Here is a 21,569-nt window from a genome sequence, read left to right as displayed (position 1 = left end):
TGACGCATTTTTACATATTTTCGGTAACACATAATCCACCTATTTCAACAAATAAAGATTCGGTGGATCCTGTTGTCAATTTTTTTATATCATGTTTTTAGGATAGACAATTTTAAATATTTCACAACTTTTTATAAACACTATTTTGAATTTCGAATATGTGTATACTATACGTGTATACCTCCATGACCAAATTCATGGCTCCAGACGCTACAAGCTATCAAAGGGCAATAATTCCTTGAAGACAGTGATAATAATATAAGTCATTTTTATGTTTTATATGTATGTAATTTGTCTCCAACCATACTCAATAAACGTATTTTACATGTGATAAGATACCTTCTAGAAAATTTTTAAAAAATTGTCAAATACGAGTTGCACAATGTCTATAAATATATAATCATCCTAATACAACCCACCACAAATCGTCTCAGCTAGCTAGTTAACTATAGTAGCCTGATATCAGTATAACACACATTCAATGCCGTGGGTGTTAATAGTAAAACTATTACAACAAAATTAATTACAACAAAAAGAACGTATACACATTTTGACTTATAGAAAAGTGTCCTTTTTGCTACAGCCTAATAGTTATAGGTATTTAAAAAAAAAAAAAAAGTTATGGGAAATATTTGACCGTTTAAAAATCCATATTAACATGTTTTTTTATATAAATAAATTAACAGTTATCTAATAACGTTGATATTTACATATATTTATCATTACTATTTATGTTCTAAACCAACAATCGAAAAAACTTGCAAATAAATTTATGCCCTTTTAAATGAATCTAGAAAATATTTGTGCAATTGTGCTACTCGTCGGTAATGATATAACTAACGAAGGCCTATATATAAGCTCATATCAAGTCAAATTTTGAAAGAACAAAAAAGGGAGAGAAATGAGTTCCAAAAGCAATGGAGCCACCAATGAGATCAAGTTCACTAAGCTTTTCATCAATGGCCAATTTGTTGATTCCCTTTTAGGTATGCAATCATGCTTAGACATGTTTAAACGATTTTTCATGTAACCTCAGTTGAAACTACATACATACAGGAAAAACATTTGAGACAACAAATCCAACGACTGAAGAAATAATAACTAGAGTGGCTGAAGGAACAAAGGAAGATGTTGATTTGGCTGTCAAAGCCGCCCGTAACGCTTTCGACCATGGACCCTGGCCTCGTTTGTCTGGCGAGGTATGTTGTGCATACATGTATATTGTAAGATGGTATTATGATATGGTGACAGATATCAATATTTTTCTACTTTAATTATGATGAAATGAAATAAAATAAAATGTATAATAGACAAAACAACAAAATTAGCTTTTATAGTTGATTATTATGTTGTGTTAGGTTTTAAGAATTAAAAGCCATACATAAATAGAAAGAAGAAATTATATATGCTAATAAAGACAAAGGTATCTTTTATACATGGAAATAAATTATAATCTAAAATCTATTACCAAGTAAGTTCGTAACATATACGGGGTTAGAGAATATATGGCTACTATGTATTCTAACATAGGTATAGAACCTCTAAAACATTGTTGTTTTGGCTAAAGTAGACCACCGGCAAACCCATGGTCATTCCTTCATCAAATTCGATTTTGGTCTCTATGTAGTTTTCGTGATGTTCTTCTTTTGACATCCACCTCAAAGATTTTGGGGTTATCCTTCATGATCGTCATTCTTCCATTCTCCGTCGCCACAAACAAATTTCTCTATATTGTTTCTATTTGCGTTGTTCGTGGCTGCTTTTCTCCTTGCCTACATAACCGTTTGCTCAATTCTACACCAAAATCGATATGATTCTCATCCAAAAATGTTTGTCTAATACTATTCCCAAGATTCTTCCCACTTCTGCTTGCTACTGTTCTCTTCCGCTTCGCTATTGTTCTCCTCCACCTCGCTTATAGAAAGAGAATAACCGGAGAGATTTTTTTATCCAAGGAATGGGATGATTATCCATAGTCATATGAAAAAAGACTAAAGATTTGAGATATCCAACAAGGTGTTCCATGAAATGTCACATAGATATAGTTGCTTCACTTGCTTGTAATGTCATGATTTCAAGTTATGTAATATCCGTTATGCAGAATAAGTTCATAACGGTTATGGGGAATAAAAGAGGTTATAAAATAGATTGTTTATTAATTGTGAGGGTCATATAATATAAATAGAGATATAAAAATGGCTTAACCTAAACCCTAAATGTATTGGGCCTAAACCCTAATCACTAACAAGAGGTATTATGTGTTGGTTATTCTAAATGAGAATCAAATTGCATTTGGACAAGTGGTGTGTTGTTTTGATCTATTATGCTACGAAGGTCAGTTATATCTTTGCGATATCAATGGGTGGATCTTTGTCAAGAACTCCTACAATTGTTATAATGGAATTAGATGCACTAAGAAAACCATAATTGGATTGTTACTATCTGATATATCAGACAACCCAACAAAGGTCATAAATGATAACCAATGGAAGATGCTCATTATATTGAAAGAGTTCCTCCCATGATGAAAACCTTATGCCAATCAATGTGAAAATAGTGCCTCTCTTGGTAACCTTTCTAGCGTGGATGACAAACATGTAGTTTTTGAATTTGACTTAACTGTCAATCAATCATATTTATCATTCGAATTTGACTCGGCTACTTATGTAAAGGACTGGTAATTCATTCTATTATACTTAATTTGGTTTCGGAATGATAAATCATTATTCTTGAGCAAACCAAATTTGTTTTTGTTCCATCATATTTCTCCATTTCACTCTAAATTCGATTAATGTGTATCAGTAACAACTAATTAAACAATCAAGCAATAAATTGTATCATACAACTGTTATTTATTTTATTTTTTTCCTATGATCAGGCACGACGAAAGATATTGTTGAAATTCGCAGACTTGATCGAAGAAAATGTTGAAGAATTAGCAACCTTAGATGTGATCGATGGTGGAAAACCCATAAGTTTGTCTAGGTATTTAGAAATCCCAACTGTTGTAGAGCTATTTCGCTACTATGCAGGTGCAGCAGATAAAATCCATGGAACAACGCTTAAAATGAGTACAAGTATTCATGCTTACACATTGCGTGAACCCATTGGGGTTGTGGGACACATCATTCCTTGGAACTTCCCTTCTCAAGGGTTTGCCATGAAGGTTGCACCGGCTTTAGCCGTGGGGTGCACCATGGTGGTCAAGCCGTCTGAACAAACACCTCTTTCGGCTCTCTTTTACGCTCACTTGTCTAAATTGGTTAGTTAAGTCTTTTTGTTTACTAGAACCAACAAAAATGATTGAATTGGTTTATAAATTACTTAAAATGGAAGTTAGTTTGGCGATTTATTTTGATTCATTTATGTTTTCATGTCTTTGATTTATTTTCTTGATGTAGGCGGGTATTCCTGATGGTGTGATTAACATTGTCAATGGTTTTGGAGAAACCGCTGGTGCTGCTATAAGCTCCCATATGGACATTGATACGGTTATTCCTATCTCTTTTTTATTTTTTTTACTCGTAATACTTATATGTAAAGACCGAATTTTTTTCCAAATGGAGGTAAAAATAACACTTCTAATATAATTTACAAACCTTAAATCATTGGACAAAAATGATACTAACAATAAAACATTAATAGTTAAACAAACAACCAAAAAGAAAAATTATGGGGTAATATACAAAAGAGAACGTTTAAAATTGAGTATTTTGTTAACGGATCTCTCTTTTTTGTGATGTGATGAATCCAGGTTAGTTTTACAGGGTCCATGGAAGTTGGGCGTCTAGTAATGCAAGCTGCTGCGACAAGCAATCTAAAGCCTGTGTTGCTTGAACTGGGAGGGAAATCGCCGTTCATAGTGTTCGATGATGCAGATTTTGATAAAGCCATTGATCTTGCTATTTATGGAAATTTCATTAACAAAGTATATATATAATTCAACCTTCTTTATTGGTATATCCTAAGGCCATGTTTCTTTTTGTTTCAATAATAAATTTTGTTTTAAAATATTATAGAAAATCACAAAGTTTGAGGGAAAAAAAAGTAATTAAATTACGCCATGTTTGTAAGAAGTTATATACTAAAAGGCAACAAATAACTCGTTTTACATACAGGGAGAAATATGTGTGGCAGGATCTCGTGTTTTTGTTCAAGAAGGAATTCATGATGCGTTTGTTAATAAGTTGGCAGAAAAGACGAAAGATTGGACGATTGGAGACCTATTTGATCCGACCACTCGTCATGGACCTCAGGTATAACAAAATTATGGATTTCAAACTTAATTATTCATAGCTTTCATATGTCACATTGATTTATACAATGTTAACTTGAGCCTTGTGTAGAGCAATAAACAACAATATGAGAAAGTACTTTCATTGATTGAGCATGGCAAGAAGGAAGGTGCAACTTTGTTGATCGGGGGTCGACCTTTTGGAAAGAAAGGATATTATATCGAGCCAACTATATTCACAGATGTTACGGTATATAGATATAATATGAGTCTGTTTGACGCGCATAAACTAGCTTATTGTAATTTAGTGTTTGATTAAACCAAAAAAAATAGTTTATCATAATTCATAGCTTATAAGCTAGCCTATTGATAAGCTATTTGAGATAATTTATTAATAAAATAACTCATATTAAACTAAAAGCTTAGTTTTTTCATCTAACACATCAAACAAAATCTTATACATCTCTTACGGTTATTAATTTCGTTTACGATTTGGTGTTTGGTTTTGAAGGATGATATGATCATAGCGAAGGAAGAAATATTCGGCCCCGTTATCTCCGTTCTCAAGTTCAAGTAAGTTTTTTTTTTTTTTTTTTTTTTTTTTTTTTTTCTAGATAGATAGGATACATTCACCTTAAAGTTCCATTTCTCTTATTTCAACCACCAAACTTTCCACTTTTACATATTTACACCCTACAATATAAAGATTAACGGTTATTAAACCTAGGTTTACTTACAACATATATCTTAATGATGAATAATACAGGACTATTGATGAGGTGATCAAGAGAGCAAATGCCACAAAATACGGGCTTGCAGCAGGCGTAATGACAAAGAATATTGACATTGCAAACACAGTGTCGAGATCGATTCGAGCTGGTGCGGTGTGGGTCAATTGTTTTCTAGCACTTGACAAAGATGCCCCTCATGGAGGGTATAAAATGAGTGGGTTTGGAAAAGAATCGGGAATTGAGGGTCTTGATCATTATCTTCACGTTAAAACCGTGGCCACGCCCATATATGATTCCCCGTGGCTCTAGGCTTTCCCAAAATAGCCTATTGATCAAATAATTGATCAAATAATGATAAATTTTACATATAAATTTACCATTATTTGATCAAAAAATGATCTTCATCATTATTGTCAAGTAATGTATTATGAGAATAATTTGTTCATATTTTGGTATTCAATAATTTGATATCATCGAATAACATGCCCTTGGTTGTTTTTGGTTTAATGATATTAACAAATAAAATTGCTTTATATGTTGGTTAAAAGGATTTAAAAAAATAATAATAAAAAAATAAATAAATAAATAAAAACTATAATTTTAGAAGTGAGAGATTAGAGGTAGAAATATTCAAAAACTGAATTATAGCCACTGAAAACCAAAATATAAAGAGTAATTTTAGGTACTACCATTCGGTTCATCCTCTTGTTTTACCTCACACCACCATACCCATCTTTCTTTCTTCCTTTTACACCTAGTTTCACATACTAAATTCCCAAATTACCCCTGTCCTTCACACATTATCCTCACTTCAACAGAGTAAATCTTTACAAAAAAAATGGTAATTTCATATGCTCTCATTGCAAAAGAGATTCCGTCACTATTCAAATCGGTGAATTAAATGGGGAAACAAAACGAAGAAGAAGAGGAGGTGGAGGAAGAGGAGGAAGACGATGACGAAGATGATGATGAGGATGAGGAAGATGACGAGGACGAGGAAGATGACAAAACAATCAAAATCAGAAAATCAAAAGAGCTGGGAATCTCATGTATGTTAAATACAGAGGTCGGGGCAGTTCTAGCAGTAATCCGCCGCAGATCTGACCCATCCTCATATATTTACCTAGACGACGCCTTGGATTCAAATATATTGAGTTCTTTAAAATCACTAAGATCACTAATCTTCAATCCCCGCCAATCATGGCGGGTGGTCGATCCGTCAATCTACCTCTCCCCGTTTCTCGACGTCATCTCCTCTGACGATGTACCCGCCGCCGCCACCGCAGTTGCCCTCTCCTCCATTTTAAAGATGCTAAAACTCGATATGTTTGACAAGAAAACACCGGGAGCTCGTGAAGCAGTGTCAAACGTTGTCATGGCGGTCACCGGATGCCGCCTCGAAAAGACACATCCGGTGACGGAAGCCGCCGTGATGATGAGGATTTTGCAGGTTTTAGTGGCGGTGATGCGCCATGTTGCCTCCGTCCTCCTTAATGATCATGCAGTGTGCACGATCGTCAACACGTGTTTTCAAGTTGTTCAGCAGGCAGCCAACCAAGGTGATCTCTTACAAAGAACCGCCCGCCATACGATGCATGATTTGATACAAATTATATTTTCGCGGCTCTTGGAGATTGAAGTCGGGGATTGGGAGAATTCAGAGTCAGATACCGAAGACGCGACGGATGAAACCGGGTATGGAATTCGGTGTGCGGTTGACATATTTCACTTCCTTTGTTCGCTACTTAACGTCGTAGGAATCGTTGATTCCGACGGGTCTCCGTCGTTAACTGCGGACGAAGATGTGCAAGTTTTCGCGCTTGTGTTAATCAACTCGGCGTTGGAATTGAGCGGGGACGGAATCGGAAAACACAAGAAGCTATTACGAATGGTTAAAGATGATCTTTTCCATCATTTAATCCATTACGGAACATCTTCAAGCCCGCTTGTGTTCTCGATGATTTGCAGTACGGTTTTCAACATCTATTATTTCCATCGGAAATCGATCCGTTTACAGCTCGAGGCATTCTTTCTATTCGTTTTATTCAAAACCGCAAACCAAGGTTACTCAATTCAACTCCAAGAACTTGCAATCGAAGGGATTATAAACTTTTGCAGACAACCAACTTTCATAATCGAAGCCTACATAAATTACGATTGTGATCCGATGTTTAACAATATTTTCGAAGAAATCGGAAAAACTCTTTGCAAACACGCATTTTTATCGGGTGGAACCGCTCCCACGAGCTTACAATTTCAATCTTTCGAAGGGCTTATGGTTTTAATCCATAATATCGCTGATTTTGTCGATAAACAAACCGACTCGGGTACAGGCCCATACCCGGTTGAGATTACCGATTATAAACCGTTTTGGGAGGAAACCCCGGTGGAAGGTACCGAGTCAGAAACTTGGATTGACTCGATACGACTCAGAAAGGCGCAAAAGAGAAAGATAATGATCGCAGGAAGTCATTTCAATCGCGATGATAAAAAAGGGTTGGATTATTTGAAAATATCAAAGCTAATTTCCGATTCCCCTGACCCGAGAGGCTACGCAATGTTTTTTCGGTACACTCCGGGCCTCGATAAAGTCAAAATCGGTGACTTTCTTGGTGACCCGGGTGAGTTTAATCTCAAAGTCCTCAAAGAATTCACCGAGTCATTCGAGTTAACCGGGTTGGTACTCGACACTGCTTTACGAACATATCTAGAAACATTCCGCCTCCCAGGGGAATCGCAAAAGATCCATAGAATTCTAGAAGCATTTTCCGAACGTTTTTACAATCAACAATCATCGGAAATTTTTGTGAGTAAAGACGCGGTTTTCATATTATGTTATTCGGTCATCATGTTAAACACTGATCAACATAACCCGCAAGTCAAAAAGAAAATGACCGAAGAGGAATTTATAAGAAATAATCGCGCGATAAACGGAGGCAACGATCTCCCGCGCGAATACCTATCGGATCTTTTCCAATCGATTGCGAGTAAAGCAATCACGATCTTTGGTCAAACCGGTTCCCCGATCGAGATGAATCCTAGCCGTTGGATCCAACTCATAAACAAATCGAACTTAATCCTACCGTATGTCAAGTGTGGATTCGATCGGAGGATCGGGAGAGATATGTTTGCGGTGATTGCGGGCCCATCTGTAGCGACACTTTCCGCTATTTTTGAACATGCTGAAGATGAAGAAATTATTCATGAATGCATTGAAGGATTATTTGCAATTGCGAGGATTTGTCAATATGGACTTGAAGATACTTTAGATGAACTTATATCCTCGTTTTGTAAATTTACAACTTTGTTGAATCCGTATGCTTCAGCTGAAGAAACTTTGTTTTCATTTGGGCATGATTTGAAGCCACGAATGGCGACACTTGCAGTTTTCACTGTCGCTAATAATTTCAAGAATTCAATTAGGGGAGGATGGAGGAGTATTATTGATTGTTTATTGAAATTAAAAAAACTTAAACTGTTGCCACAATCGGTGGTCGATGTCGGGAGTTCTACCGCCAATGGCCGCCTGCATAGACGGGGGGAATCGGAATCGGTGATTAGCAAAGATCAAACGGGAAAGATCAACACCTCTAATTTAATGGCGGCGATATCTCATTGTTTATCAATGGAGAATCTAGAAGAGTCGTTAAACCTTGGGATAAGTGAATTCGAACAGAATTTGAAAGTTATTCAACAATGTCAAATCGGAAGTATTTTTAGTAAGAGTTCGACATTACCGCTCGATCCGTTGCTAAACCTTGGCCGGTCGTTGATTTTTGCGGCGGCCGGAAAAGGGCAGAAGTTTAGTACTCCGGTGGAAGAAGAGGAAACGGTTCAGTTTTGTTGGGATTTGATTCAAGCGATGGCGTCTTGTAATGTTCACCGGCTTACACAATTCTGGCCGACTTATAATGAGTATCTTCTCACTGTCGTTCAATTGCCGACTTTTTCACCGATTCCGTTTGCAGAAAAAGCCATTGTTGCGCTGATAAGAATCTGCTTGAAGCTTCTTGCGTCTAAGTCGAATGAAAAGGTTGCTGAAGAACTTATTTTCAAATCGATAAACATGATGTGGAAATTGGAACGGGAGATTCTCGATACGTGTAACGATTTCATAATCCAATCGGTTACGAAGATTTTAAACAAGTATTCAGGGAATTTATTGTCTCAATTAGGGTGGAAAACTGTTCTTCATTTGTTGTCAATCACAGGTCGACATCCGGAGAGTTATGAACGTGGTGTCAAAGCGCTAATAAACCTAATGGCAGATGGTTCGGGGATTTCAGTTACAAATTACCCATCTTGTATCGATTGTGCGTTTGGATTTGTCGCGTTGAGAAACAGTCCGGTGGATAAGAACATGAAGCTGATGGATTTAATGGCGGATTCGGTGAAATTGATAGTCGAATGGTCGAGAAACGGTTACTCGGATCCGGGGAGTAATTCGAGCATAAACAGTTCGGCGTCCATTGATGATAACACGAAAGCTCTCGGAACCATGAACATGTCAATGAATCTGTTCGTGAAGGTTGGAGAAGTTTTGAGGAAGACGAGTTTAGCGAGACGAGAAGAGGTAAGAAACTACGCGGTTACCTCCCTCCATAAAAGCTTCATAAACGCCGATGAGCTTTACTTCACTCCAAACAACATCATGCAATGTTTCAATTTGGTGATTTTTGCACTGGTGGATGATGTGCACGAGAAGATGTTGGAATATTCCACGAGAGAGAACGCAGAGAGGGAAACGAGGAGCATGGAAGGGACATTGAAATTGGCTATGGAGTTTTTTGTGGATGTTTATCTGCAATTCTTGAAGGTGCTGGTGGAGAGCCCTGGATTCAAGACGTTTTGGTTGAGTATGTTGAGAAGAATGGATAGTGTTATGAAAGCGGATCTTGGGGTTTATGGAGAATCGAAGATGCGAGAACTTGTTCCTGGTTTATTGAAGAAGATGATCCAGACTATGCAAGAAAAGGAAATATTGGTACCTCAAGAAGGGAATGATTTGTGGGAAATCACTTATATTCAGATTCAATGGATCGCTCCTTCGCTTAAAGATGAGCTTTTCCCAGATCCAGATTAAACTTATGATTCAATTGTATTCACGATTTATGAAATTAGTATACGATTATGATTTGATTATGTCTGAAAAACGAAATTATCTTAAGCAGAAACTCAATGAAGCAAAAAGGAAAAAGAATTGAAGATGAATGCCAGATTATATGCTTACATTCTGCATAAAATCAATGTCTTTCTTGATTATCTGTAAGCGTTATTTTTGAAATCTGAGCTTGCAGCTTCTCAAGTTTCTGCTTCTTCTGCTGCTCCAATTCTCTCTGAAAGTCGATTGTAATCTTCTCTAATTCCAACATTCGTTGTCTCTTTCTACCATCTAACGAAGCAAAAGCTCGTTTTCGCTCCATTGATCTGCGACTTATGATGAAAACCTTAATTATCTTCATTAATGCCGGAATTATATGTATCTGATTAAACAAATTAGAATTTGAGTGATAGAAAACCTCAAAACCGTACCTCTTTCAGAACAAGAGGATGGAAATATTGGAAATTCAAAGACGAACCCTAATTTGACAACTTTCAAGTTGCAGCTATTAGAAATTGATCTTGAACCCAAATTCTTCTTTTAGGGCTTCTGCGTTCCTGTAACCGTATGGAGAGAGCTCAACAGGATGTGATGTTTGACCTTGCGTTTGACTTTTTAATGGGTTAATTTAGCATCATCTTTTTAACGTAGTAACCGGAAAATTATATAAAAATTCTTAATTTTTTACTTTTAAAATTCGGTTTTATCCTAAATCATTTGTAGGTGTGTTATAATCAGAAGTTTTTTATATATTTTTTTTGCATATATGTTATTTAGTAGGGTTTATCCTCTCACATGAGACATTTTATCTTCTTTGTCGTCAATTTATCTTCTCTTTATCATTGTAGAAGCGAACATCTTCTCTATTTCATCTACTTTCTTTCTCACCCCCGATTAGAATACCACACACCTCTTCATCGAATATTAGAGCATATCCTCACCGCCTCCGATTCCTTCGCTGTTATCCCACCTCTATCTATGAAAAGGGAATCAAGAATCAAGTTTTAGAAGGTTATAAAAATAGGTTTTTTTGAACAACTGAAATATTATAAAAAGAAAGCTCTAACAAAAACCAAACGATTACATCAGGGAGTTTAATAAAGGGTTCTGAAGCCAATCATTCCGATTAACCTGAAACTTATGCTTCCTATGAGCAACATAGTTAAAAGCAAACAAAACAATATCATCAAATAATCTATCTTTTCTCGGTTTTATCGTGTCATAAATGCAATTATTTCTGAACTTCCATAAGGACCACCAAGCCATGACAACTATAACTCCCGAAACCAATTTCTTTGCTGTCAATATGTAGAGAACTCAATAAATCAGGTACATCTCGAACAAAAAGAAGATTGACGAAATTAATACCACACCATCGTCTAATTTTGTCAAAAACCTGAACCGCCATTTCACACTCGATCAACACTTATACACACAACAAAGAATGAAGCACACCGAGTACTACCCAAACAATTGGTGTTAATCCACAAAAATTGGTTATCCACCAAGCAAAAAAAAAAATATTACAAGATGGATATGTTTCATATCATAATTTCCAATCACCCTAAATGTGTAGGATTAAATCAGAAAAACCAAAAAATAGAAAGCAAACCAGAGAGACCTTCTGTTTCTAGATAATGATAAATTCAAGCTAATGTGAGGAGGGCGACATCACCGGAGATGGAAGACGGCGGTCAAAGTCTGGGAGGACGAGTGAAGAATTGAAATAGAAAATAGTTACCGAACACAAAACAAATAATCAAACTAACTCTTTTATTAAAATAGAGAAATCGGTTTCGCTAAACTCTATGAATCGGTGCCTGTACAAATTATAGTATCACATTTTTATAGACAATTACTTGTAGAACAACTAGGAATCCTAAACATGTGAATATCCGTTCCCTAGCATAATCGGGACGATTCCTAATTGAATACGACTTGGGATTGGACTACGCTCCAAGACACTGGTGGGTCTACCCGCAACATTAAGCCCATGGTCTAAGCCCATTCGCCCAACAAGCACCCTCTGAATGGTTGAGAAGGCAACTCGCACACACCGAGCAACGATCTCATTTCACCGAACCTTACTCGCGCTAAGGCCTTTGTTAGGGGATCTGCCATTTGTTCTTTTCCTGCCACGTGTTCGAATTCAACTTGCTTGTTTTCCACATGTTCTCGAATGAAGTGGAAATGAGTATGAATGTGTTTTCTCCTCCCGTGAAACACCAGATTTTTAGACAATGCGATCGTTGACTTCTTGTCTATACGAATCAACACCTTTTGCTACTCTAATCCAGTCACCTCCACGAGCAACTCCCTTAGCCAAATTGCTTGACATGCTGTTGAAGTAGCTACCATGAATTCGGCTTCACACGTGGATAAAGCAATAGTTTCTTGCATTTACGAGCACCAAGTACTAGGGGATTTACCAAGAAAGAAAATGTGACCAATAGTACTCCGACCATCATCCTTGTCTACATTATGACTACTATCACTATAACCCAAAAGTTTCAACTCGTCACACTTCTCATATTTAATTCCAAGCAAAATTGTACCACAAAGGTAACAAAGAATTTTCTTGATTGCATGCGCATGAGATTCCCTCAGACTTTGCATCTATCTACTTATAACTCCCACAGAATAAGATAAGTTTGGACGAGTGTGTAGAAGGTAATGAGTGGCTTCAACTTCCGGTTCATTCTTGGCCTTTGACAATTTTAGTCTCGGTTCCATTGGACATTGAGTGGCATTGCATTCTTCCATCCCGGCTTCTTTTAAAACTTTCGTTGCATAGCCCTCTCGTTTGATTTTCACGCACCCCTTTTGTTGAGAAACTCCAATCCCCAAATAATAAGTTAATAATCCAAGGTCCGACATTTCAAACTTCACGGACATCATACTATTGAATTGGTTTGTAATTTCCTCGCATATCCCGGTTATGATGTATTTTCCTTTTTCCACCTTTTTTTACACTGTATTTTCTTATAAACATCGTATAAATCCCATTCCGCATAAAATGCCATCAAGTTTAATGTTCCACGCCCTTGGTGCTTGTCTTAGGCCATATTAAGCTTTCACGATCTTGTACACTTTTCCTTCTTCTCCTTTTTTCTCAAAACCTTCGGGTTGTCGTACATACACTTCTTCTTTCAATTCACCATGCAAGAAGGTCGTCTTTACATCCAAGTGGTAAATTTTCCATCCCTTCCCGGTCGCGAGAGCAATCAATAAATGAATTGTCTCGATTCGGGGTACCGGTGCTAAAACTTCATCAAAATCAATGCCATATTCTTGTACATAGCCTTTTGCAACAAGTCGCGCTTTGTACCTTGAGATCTTTCCATCCGCATTTCTCTTGATTTTGTATACTACTTCAAACCAATTACTTTGGCATGCTTGGGTAGAGGTACTAGGATCCAAGTGTTATTCTTCTCTATTGACTTGATCTCGTCTTTTATTGCCTTACGCCATTCAGGTTTCATAATGGATTCTTTAACATTTTTTGGTTCCTCGTCAAACGATAAGATCAATTCATTCATGTTAAATTTATAATCGTTGAGGAGAATCGGAAAAACGGAGACACAACTAGTACGACGTACCAGGTTATTTTCGAACTCGTTATTATCATTGGACTTGTGATCGATGTTGTCCGTATCAGGTTTTGTCGAGATTGGGGTGTCTGCTACTGGGATTGATGTTGCTGGTGGGCTTTCATTTAAATGCTGCGAAGATAGGGTATCATTGGTATTGGGTTGGTGAGGCTCATTATGCGACTAATTTATCCAAGTGGCCCAAGCAATTTTGAAAGTACGAGAGTCATTTTCTTTTTTCCGCTGCTATTGTTCTTGTGCCGTTTTCCATTTCCATGATAGCTTTTCATCATATATTACATTGTTGCTTATAATAATTTTATTTTCGTACGAATTAAATAAACGAGCACCTCCCGAGCCTGGTTCCTTACCAAAATAAACCATTGGTCTCGATCTATCGTCAAGTTTCTTTAGATGTTTCGAAATAACTCTTTCATACGTAACGCATCCGAACACCTTTAGATCTTCAAGATTCGGTTTTTTACCATAGAGTTTTTCGTAAGGCATGGCTCATACTAATGCTCATGTAGGGGTACAATTTATAATATAAGTTTCATGTCGAATGGCTTCACCCCAAAACTGATTTGGAACTTCTTTTGCTTTCATAAGACATTGCGTCATCTCGATTAGCATCTGGTTTCATCGTTCTACTATGCCGTTTTGTTGGCGTGAGTACGGAGCCATTAACATTCTTGCAAGACCTTCTTCGCTCCAAAAAAGATTAAAATTGTTTGAAGTAAACTCTTCGCCTCTGTCCGTGTGGAATGTTTTTATCTCTTTCCCGATTCGGTTTCGATTGAATTTTTAAATCTATTGATTACATCCGCCGCGTCATTTTTATGCTTCAACAAAAAGGACCACATGTATCTTGAAAAGTCATCAATTAAAATCAAAATATAAATATTACCGGGTAGGAGGATCTATCGGTCCATAAATATCTCCGTGTAACATCTCGAGAATATTTTTAGACTTATAATTAGCTTTCTTTGGGAACGTGTGCTTATTTTGTTTGCCTATCACGGAAACTTCACAAACTTCTTTTTGGTTTTTCAAAACCGGAACTCCACTAGTCAACTTGTGCATCATATTCACCGCACCAAAGTTGATATGGGCCTAGTCGTGTATGCCATAACCAAGATTCGTCATCAGTCTTTGATTGCAAACATTGGGGTTTTCCGACTTTAAGTCGTGTTTTATAAAGACGATTTTCACTACGCGGAAACTTTATTAGCAACCTCCCATATCGATCTTTCATTATTAAGTAATCACCATGTATTCTAATGTCACAACCAAATAATGTTGTTTGGCCAAGACTAATGGCATTTCTACGAAGAGAGGGAATGTAATAAATATCTTTCATAACTTTTTGCTCACCATTTTTACCTTCAAACAAAATTGACCCTTTTCCTTCATTTCGAACACACGAACCATCTCCGAATCTTACTCTTCCGTTTGTCCGTTCATTCAACTCCGAAAAATACGATTACTTCTCAGCCATGTGATTACTTGCCCCATTGTCGAGGTACCACATATCATTGTCTTCTTGATTCGCCTCTACTTTGGGTGGAATGTATTTTTCTTCATTTAGGAAGACTGTCTCCTCTTGCATCATAATAAACGTTCCTTCTTCATGATCGACCTCCTCTCGGGCATCGTTGAGATTTGCTTCATGTTTCCTGTTACGTTCCGGGAATCGCGAAACAAATTGTCCGTACTTATCACACCGGTAACACTGAATATTTGATAGGTCTCCTTGTTCATGGGTTTTGCCTTTCGTATTTGATCATCACAGTTCTTTGACGAGTCCCTTTGATCGTGGTTTTGAGTGTTATTCTAACCACGACAATGTCCTCGGCCCCGCCCGCCTCGGTTCAATCCTCGTCCTCTTCCACGGTTTAAGTCTTGGTTTTTTTTTGAACTTTCGGTTCTGGATTAAAGTAACTTTTCATTCAAATCGGTTGCTTTATATGAATCTATTATACGTTCTTCGTATGCTTTCAGGATTCCAACAACATCTTCAAAGGTGATTGATTTTAGATCCAGAACTTGTTCGAGCGCAGCAACAATGTGAATGAATTGTCTAGGTAGGCTTGTGAGGAACTTTTACACCAACTTCTGTTGCGGTATTGCTTCTGCAAGAGTTTCCGAAACAAATACAATGCCCGAAAGTTTTGATGTGAACTCATCAATAGTGTCGTTGTCCATCATCTTTAGACTTTCGAATTCAAAAGTTAAGGTTTGTGGACGTGTTTCCCTCACATGATCGCCCCTTAGGTTACGGGATTTTATTGCATCCCACGTCTCTTTTCCCTTCGCAAGGTTTCCGATTTGTAATATGACGTCCTACGCGACTGCTTGATGTTGGATTAGTGTCTAAGTCAATAACTATATTTGGTATGTACTTGACCCAGTTGTAGCATGGTCCTTTTGGGTTGCCTTCACCAAAGCAACTGGGCTGGATAATTAGTTGAGAAAGAGGTTATTATGGTTTATTAATATATTATAAGAATAATATATTAATGGAGAAATCATATTAGTTAATTAATATTGGTCAAGAATTAATTTAGAAATTAATTCTATGATCAAAAGAGACTAATTGAACTTAGGGGACTGGAATTACAATTATAAGATAATTGGATTTTCGGTTGTGGATCTTGTGGATTAAGGGGGTGGACGAAATTAGGGTGGAAGCCCACCCTGAAATCATCCAAGCCTCATTCCAGAATGTTCCATTGGACTGCTTAAGGCCTAAGTTATCCGATTAGGGTTTTGACTGAAACCCTAGCAGCTCAGCTATATAAGGAACCCTAGGGCATCCAAAATAGGCTACCAGAAGAACCCTAGAGTCCTTAGAGCCGATTTTGTGCCTCCATATCCTCTCTTCAAGATTATCCTTCTTGCCTTGGTGTTTGTGATCGATTAGAGGTATTACATTTGTGATACTAGGCTCTTAAAGCTTGAAGATTCTTGCAACAATCAAAAGGTAATCATCTAAACCTATTTTATATGTTATTTTGATTTTGATATGCTAGATCTAGGGTTTGTAAGTGTAACGTCCCAAAATTCAAGACTAAAAATTTCTTTTAATAAAACATTACTTAAAGCAAAATCATCAATCCAAAACATAATCAAAGTATTAATTTTCAAAACACATGTTCGTTATCAGAGTAAAACATTCCCAGACTGTCTAGTCTATGGTGTGTGTCATGCGATCACCTTGAGCTCTTCCCTCTGCTACCTGAAGTACCTGAAACCAAAACTGAAAACCGTAAGCACGAATCTTAGTGAGTTCCCCAACCTACCACATACCATGCATAACCACATACTGCACATACTGGGCCACGCCCGCTATCCTGGGCCTCGCCCCTGCCTCGGGCCTCGCCCGCTACAACGGCCCCGCCGCTCCAGGCCCCGCCTGGCTTCAAGCCCCGCTTAGATACAGATCTGTTTCACTTAGGCCTCGCCTGTCACTGGGCCTCGCCCGCTAACATATAATAGCACATAAACATATCACAACACATAAGCTAAACATATGCTAACAGATCCTATCCTAAGGCCTCGCCTATCCTGGGCCTCGCCCTTGTCCTGCTACTGATGAGTCATGGAACCCCGTCCACGCTCCTACTGATAGTGAGTTATGGGCCCAGCCCACACTCACTCCTTCCCTAACTTGGGCCTCGCCCCTATTCTGCTGCTAATGAGATGTGGAACACCATCTACACTCTGCTATTGGTGAGGTACGGGACCTCGCCCACACTCACCTCCCTACCAGGCACATACATGTATCACACAGACAACAAGTATAAACTATCATATAAATCATTCTTTGGGCACCCTCCCGCTATCATTGGACCTCGTCCTAAATATCATACTAGCATACTGTGCCTAGGGCTAACCCCCGGGTTTTCTACTCATAACTACATGGGCTGGCATTATGGCCTTAGACCCATTCACACAAAGGGAAACTCACCTGCACTTGCTGAACTTGCTGATAACCCCTCTAGCTGTTGCCCGACAACTCTCTGAACTCCTGCTCCACTAGCTCCCCGAGCTACCAATATCAATGCAACACTTAGTCTAATTGTCCTTCGAAAGTCAACTAAGTCAACTCAGGTCAAAGTCAAAGTCCTGGTCAAGGTCAACCTTCCAGGTCAACCCTACTCGCCGAGTTCACACGCTCAGAGTCCTTCCATTCGCGACTCGACTTGCCAAGTCAGCCCCTGACTCGCCGAGTCTACCGATTTTCGAGTCCTGACGTGTCCAACTCACTGAGTCCCCACTCAACTCAATGATCCGAGTCTTAACTTGAAGGTTTTTGGGGTTGCGCGACTTGACTCGCCGAGTCCAAGGCAATCTTCAACAGACTCGCCGAGTTGTTCTTCCAACTCGCCGAGTTCCTGCCCAACTTCATCCAACTCGCCGAGTCCACCCATGTGACTCGCCGAGTCGTTCCAGTTCTTAATCCATTCAGTGGCTTTTCGAGCCATGCAGGGGCTCCAAACTGTAGATCCATACTTCCAAAGCTCAATCCTTACATAAAGTTGCAAACTTTACGTATAGCTAAAGAGATCTAGGCTCAAAACACACTAGGGCTAGGTTTTAGGACAAAAGGGCTTCACCAACTACTCAATATCTGATGCTTTACGACATATTGGACCATCCCAACACTAGATCTGAAGTGGCAACCACATATCTAAGCCCCAAACCCGAATTGGGTCTCAAGCAACCATAAAACCCCCAAATCTCATAACAAAAATAGATCTAGATGCAAAGGTGGGAAGATAGTAGCTTATTACCTCCAAGATGAACACAAACTGAAGTAGATCTCGGATCTACACCTCTCCTTTGAAGCAACCCTCTTGATCTTCAAGTTCCTTTCAAATGTTCCTTCCTCCAAAGCTATTTCTCTCAAATGATGGAAGATCACACGAAATCTAGGGTTTTTAGGCTCTCTAGGATGATATGGAGGCTGAGGAAGGGACATAACACCCTTTATATAGGATACAACTCCTGGGATTAGGGTTTTCCTTGTTCAGACCAGACTCGTCGAGTCCCCTTAGCCGACTCGCCGAGTCGGTCACTTACTTCTTGACTCGGATCCCGCTCGGACTCGCTGAGTTCCTCCTTGGACTCGACGAGTCGGCCCTTTAACTTAGGGTTTCCTTTCCTTTCTTTGCCTTCCTGATTTTGGGTGTTACAGTAAGCTTTGGATAATTTGCATGTACAATAGAGAAACCTAGATCCAAAGTTTTAGGGTTTGCATGTGCACCATAGGATTGTTGTTATGCTCAAAACCCATCACTTGAAACAACAATCCTTTCACAATGTTGTTTCGTTTAGCATCGGTTGAACCTGGATCGATCACATCCCACACTCCATGTACACTGAGAAGAGTGCATTCACCATATGGTATAATTAATTGATGTTAACTTCGGGAAATGGAACGTCATCGTCGGTGATTCCCTTGCTGGTAGGTTTGATGATTCTCTTCCTCTCATGCTTGACTGCAGAAATCAGTAGCAAGAAGATGATCCGATTTCGCTTCAGTCTCTTCACAGATTGGAAACAACAATGAGTTGTAAGAAAAACAACGTGTTTCATAATCCTTCAATATTAATTCCCTCCTTGATCAACGTATAGAATAAAAAATCAAAGATTGATTTAATTGGACCCAATGATTGCTACTATTGGACCAATGCTCCTGATCAATTTGTGTTGCATTGATTGTGCTACAGACCTCCAAACACAGAAAACACCACACCAATTATTAAATAGGTGCTACACAGAGAAATGATTGCTAGGAAGTAATCGTTCTTCCTGCTGCATGATTGGAATTGCAATCTCTGATACCAATTGAAGAATTGAAACAGAAAACAGTTACCACACACAAAACAAATAATCAAACTATCTCTTTGATTAAAATAGAGAAATCGGGTTCGCCAAACTCTATGAATCGATGCTTATACAAATTTCGGTATCGCGTTTATATAGACAATGAATTGTAGAACAACTAGGACACCTAAACATGTGAATATCTGTTCCCTAGCATTATCGGGATGATTCCTAATTGAATACGACTTGGGCTTTGACTACGCTCCAAGACGCTGGTGGGTCGACCCGCGATATTCAGCCCATGGTCTCAACCCATTCGTCCAACAACGAGGATGACGGCCAGGGGCTGAGATGGCGAAGAGGCTCATGTTATTGGAGAGAGATCAATTCTTAAACGGCATGTGTCGAAGATGATTCTTAAGGAGAGGGATTGAGATGGCAGAAAGCCAGAAATTTACATGATAATTATAGTTGATTATAATAGGGAAGAGGTGAGAAGACAGAAAAAAAGGTCGATGCAGGGTATAATAATCGACTAAATCTGCCATGGCAGCAGGTAAAAGGATTCATGCGATATGCGATATAGAAGGTAAGGGTAGTATTGTCCAATTAATTATTTTTTTTTTCAATTTTAATGATTTTATGTTGTAAAAAATGATTAATAAATAATAAAAACTGTTTAAAAATTAGATTTTGGCAAATTTGATATTTTAAAACATTAAGAAGGACAGATATGATATTTAAAGTTTAGGTCGGACAAATACGATATTTAGACGTTTAATAAAGCTATATACAAAATTCTCCTTAAGATATCGAAGTATATTATCTTTCTACAACAAAAAATATGTTTATATCACAAACACAAGTGTGTCACCGACCGATGAAGTATTTGCTTTCATTCTCGTTTTCATTTGATCACCTTTAGTTGAGTTGGATGAACAAAACACATTGAAAATAAAAATAAAATTAACATTTCCATATAGCAATAGTATCAACTAATATATATCTCTTTTTTACGAAATTGCAAAACAAACTTAATTTATTAGAATAAAATAAATGACAATAATATTGTATATATTGCTATTTTTTGAATGTCAAATTAAAATTTAAAAATTTACGTATTTTTGTTTATATACATAAATCAAGTGAAGTAACCTACGGTTAAAACTTAAAACACAAAAATTAATAAAATTTTAAATAACATAATTATGTATTCTGATATATATGCTCATTATAATACGATTCAAATATAAAATTATAAAAGTCAAATCTTCCCTACATAGAATAATTTTACTTTGTCACATGTTGAGGCATTGTCACGTCTTAGATTTTTAGGCATTTGTTGTGTTTTTTTATTGAGGATAGAATGTATCCAAAAAATCAGCATAACATTTCTGAAATCCTCAATTACCGATTTTGATTGTATCCAAAAAAATCAGTAGTTTCTGTTATCATCAATTCAGTTAGCATTTTAACATCACTATTAAAAACATTAGGTATAATACTCATATATTACATGTGTTCATTTTAAAGAAAAAAAATATAAAATTCTAAACATTTGAGAAATTTGAATTTATAAGAAAAAAATAAAAAAATATTAAATTATTAAAATCAAATTGTTTGTTTTTTTTTTAAATTAAACAAATAATTTTGATAAATAAACAAAGGAAACTAATTATACTTTAATTTCGAAAATTTAAAATTAGAAGGAATCAATTAATCAAATTGATATACATTTATTATTATATTTATTGTAATTATTACATTTAAATATTATGTGAAAATTAATAAAATGAAAAAAAAAACCACAAAATGCCATGTGAAAAAAAATTAATTGAAAATAACCACAAAATGACATGTGGCCAAATCAATGAGAGTGTGACATGTGGCAAAAAGTTCTTTATTTATTAGGAAGGATATCCCGTGATCCCTTTAAATTTTTTAAAATTTTAATGCTCCTCTTGATATCATCTCCTTCTCCGATGCTTTTTCTTCGATCTCCATCTCTACTCCTCAAAGCTACAAAATAAACATCTCTCACCTCTACCCACTTGAAAATAACACTTTTTCTCACCTCTTTC

The 21,569-nt window shown here is 37.3% G+C and overlaps 2 protein-coding genes and 1 long non-coding RNA gene across 3 annotated transcripts; 2 read left to right on the top strand and 1 right to left on the bottom strand.

Annotated features, from left to right (window-relative positions):
* Positions 1-832: 832 nt before the first annotated feature.
* Positions 833-5,472, top strand: LOC145053763 (aldehyde dehydrogenase 1-like). The gene is made up of 9 exons (XM_079001860.1): positions 833-986; positions 1,057-1,199; positions 2,879-3,262; positions 3,402-3,491; positions 3,755-3,928; positions 4,119-4,256; positions 4,347-4,484; positions 4,746-4,807; positions 5,001-5,472. Exons 1-9 carry the CDS (start codon positions 902-904, stop codon positions 5,272-5,274), a joined length of 1,488 nt encoding a protein of 495 aa, XP_078857986.1. The 5' UTR covers positions 833-901; the 3' UTR covers positions 5,275-5,472.
* Positions 5,180-10,677, bottom strand: LOC145053764 (uncharacterized). The gene is made up of 3 exons (XR_013684606.1): positions 10,498-10,677; positions 10,196-10,392; positions 5,180-5,290 (listed from the first exon to the last, which is right to left on the bottom strand). It is a non-coding gene; the product is annotated as an uncharacterized LOC145053764 (long non-coding RNA).
* On the top strand, positions 5,631-10,139 carry GNL2 (GNOM-like 2). Its single transcript, XM_079001859.1, has one exon. The coding sequence runs from the start codon at positions 5,867-5,869 to the stop codon at positions 10,046-10,048; it is 4,182 nt and encodes a 1,393-aa protein (XP_078857985.1). The 5' UTR covers positions 5,631-5,866; the 3' UTR covers positions 10,049-10,139.
* Positions 10,678-21,569: the final 10,892 nt, after the last annotated feature.

The sequence above is a fragment of the Lactuca serriola genome, chromosome 5 (assembly GCF_051521515.1).
Source record: "Lactuca serriola cultivar US96UC23 chromosome 5, Lser_US96UC23_V15, whole genome shotgun sequence".
Taxonomy (NCBI): Eukaryota; Viridiplantae; Streptophyta; class Magnoliopsida; order Asterales; family Asteraceae; genus Lactuca; species Lactuca serriola.
This window is presented reverse-complemented; position numbering and strand designations above follow the sequence as displayed.

What these genes read in the sequence shown, in the direction of transcription:
- GNL2 (XM_079001859.1), top strand. Translation starts at nt 5,867, where the DNA reads ATGGGGAAACAAAACGAAGAAGAAGAGGAGGTGGAGGAAGAGGAGGAA.
- LOC145053763 (XM_079001860.1), top strand. Translation starts at nt 902, where the DNA reads ATGAGTTCCAAAAGCAATGGAGCCACCAATGAGATCAAGTTCACTAAG. An exon ending in CCCATATGGACATTGATACG is followed by an intron (nt 3,492 to 3,754) that starts GTTATTCCTATC and finishes TGATGAATCCAG; the next exon opens with GTTAGTTTTACAGGGTCCAT. An exon ending in CTATATTCACAGATGTTACG is followed by an intron (nt 4,485 to 4,745) that starts GTATATAGATAT and finishes TTGGTTTTGAAG; the next exon opens with GATGATATGATCATAGCGAA.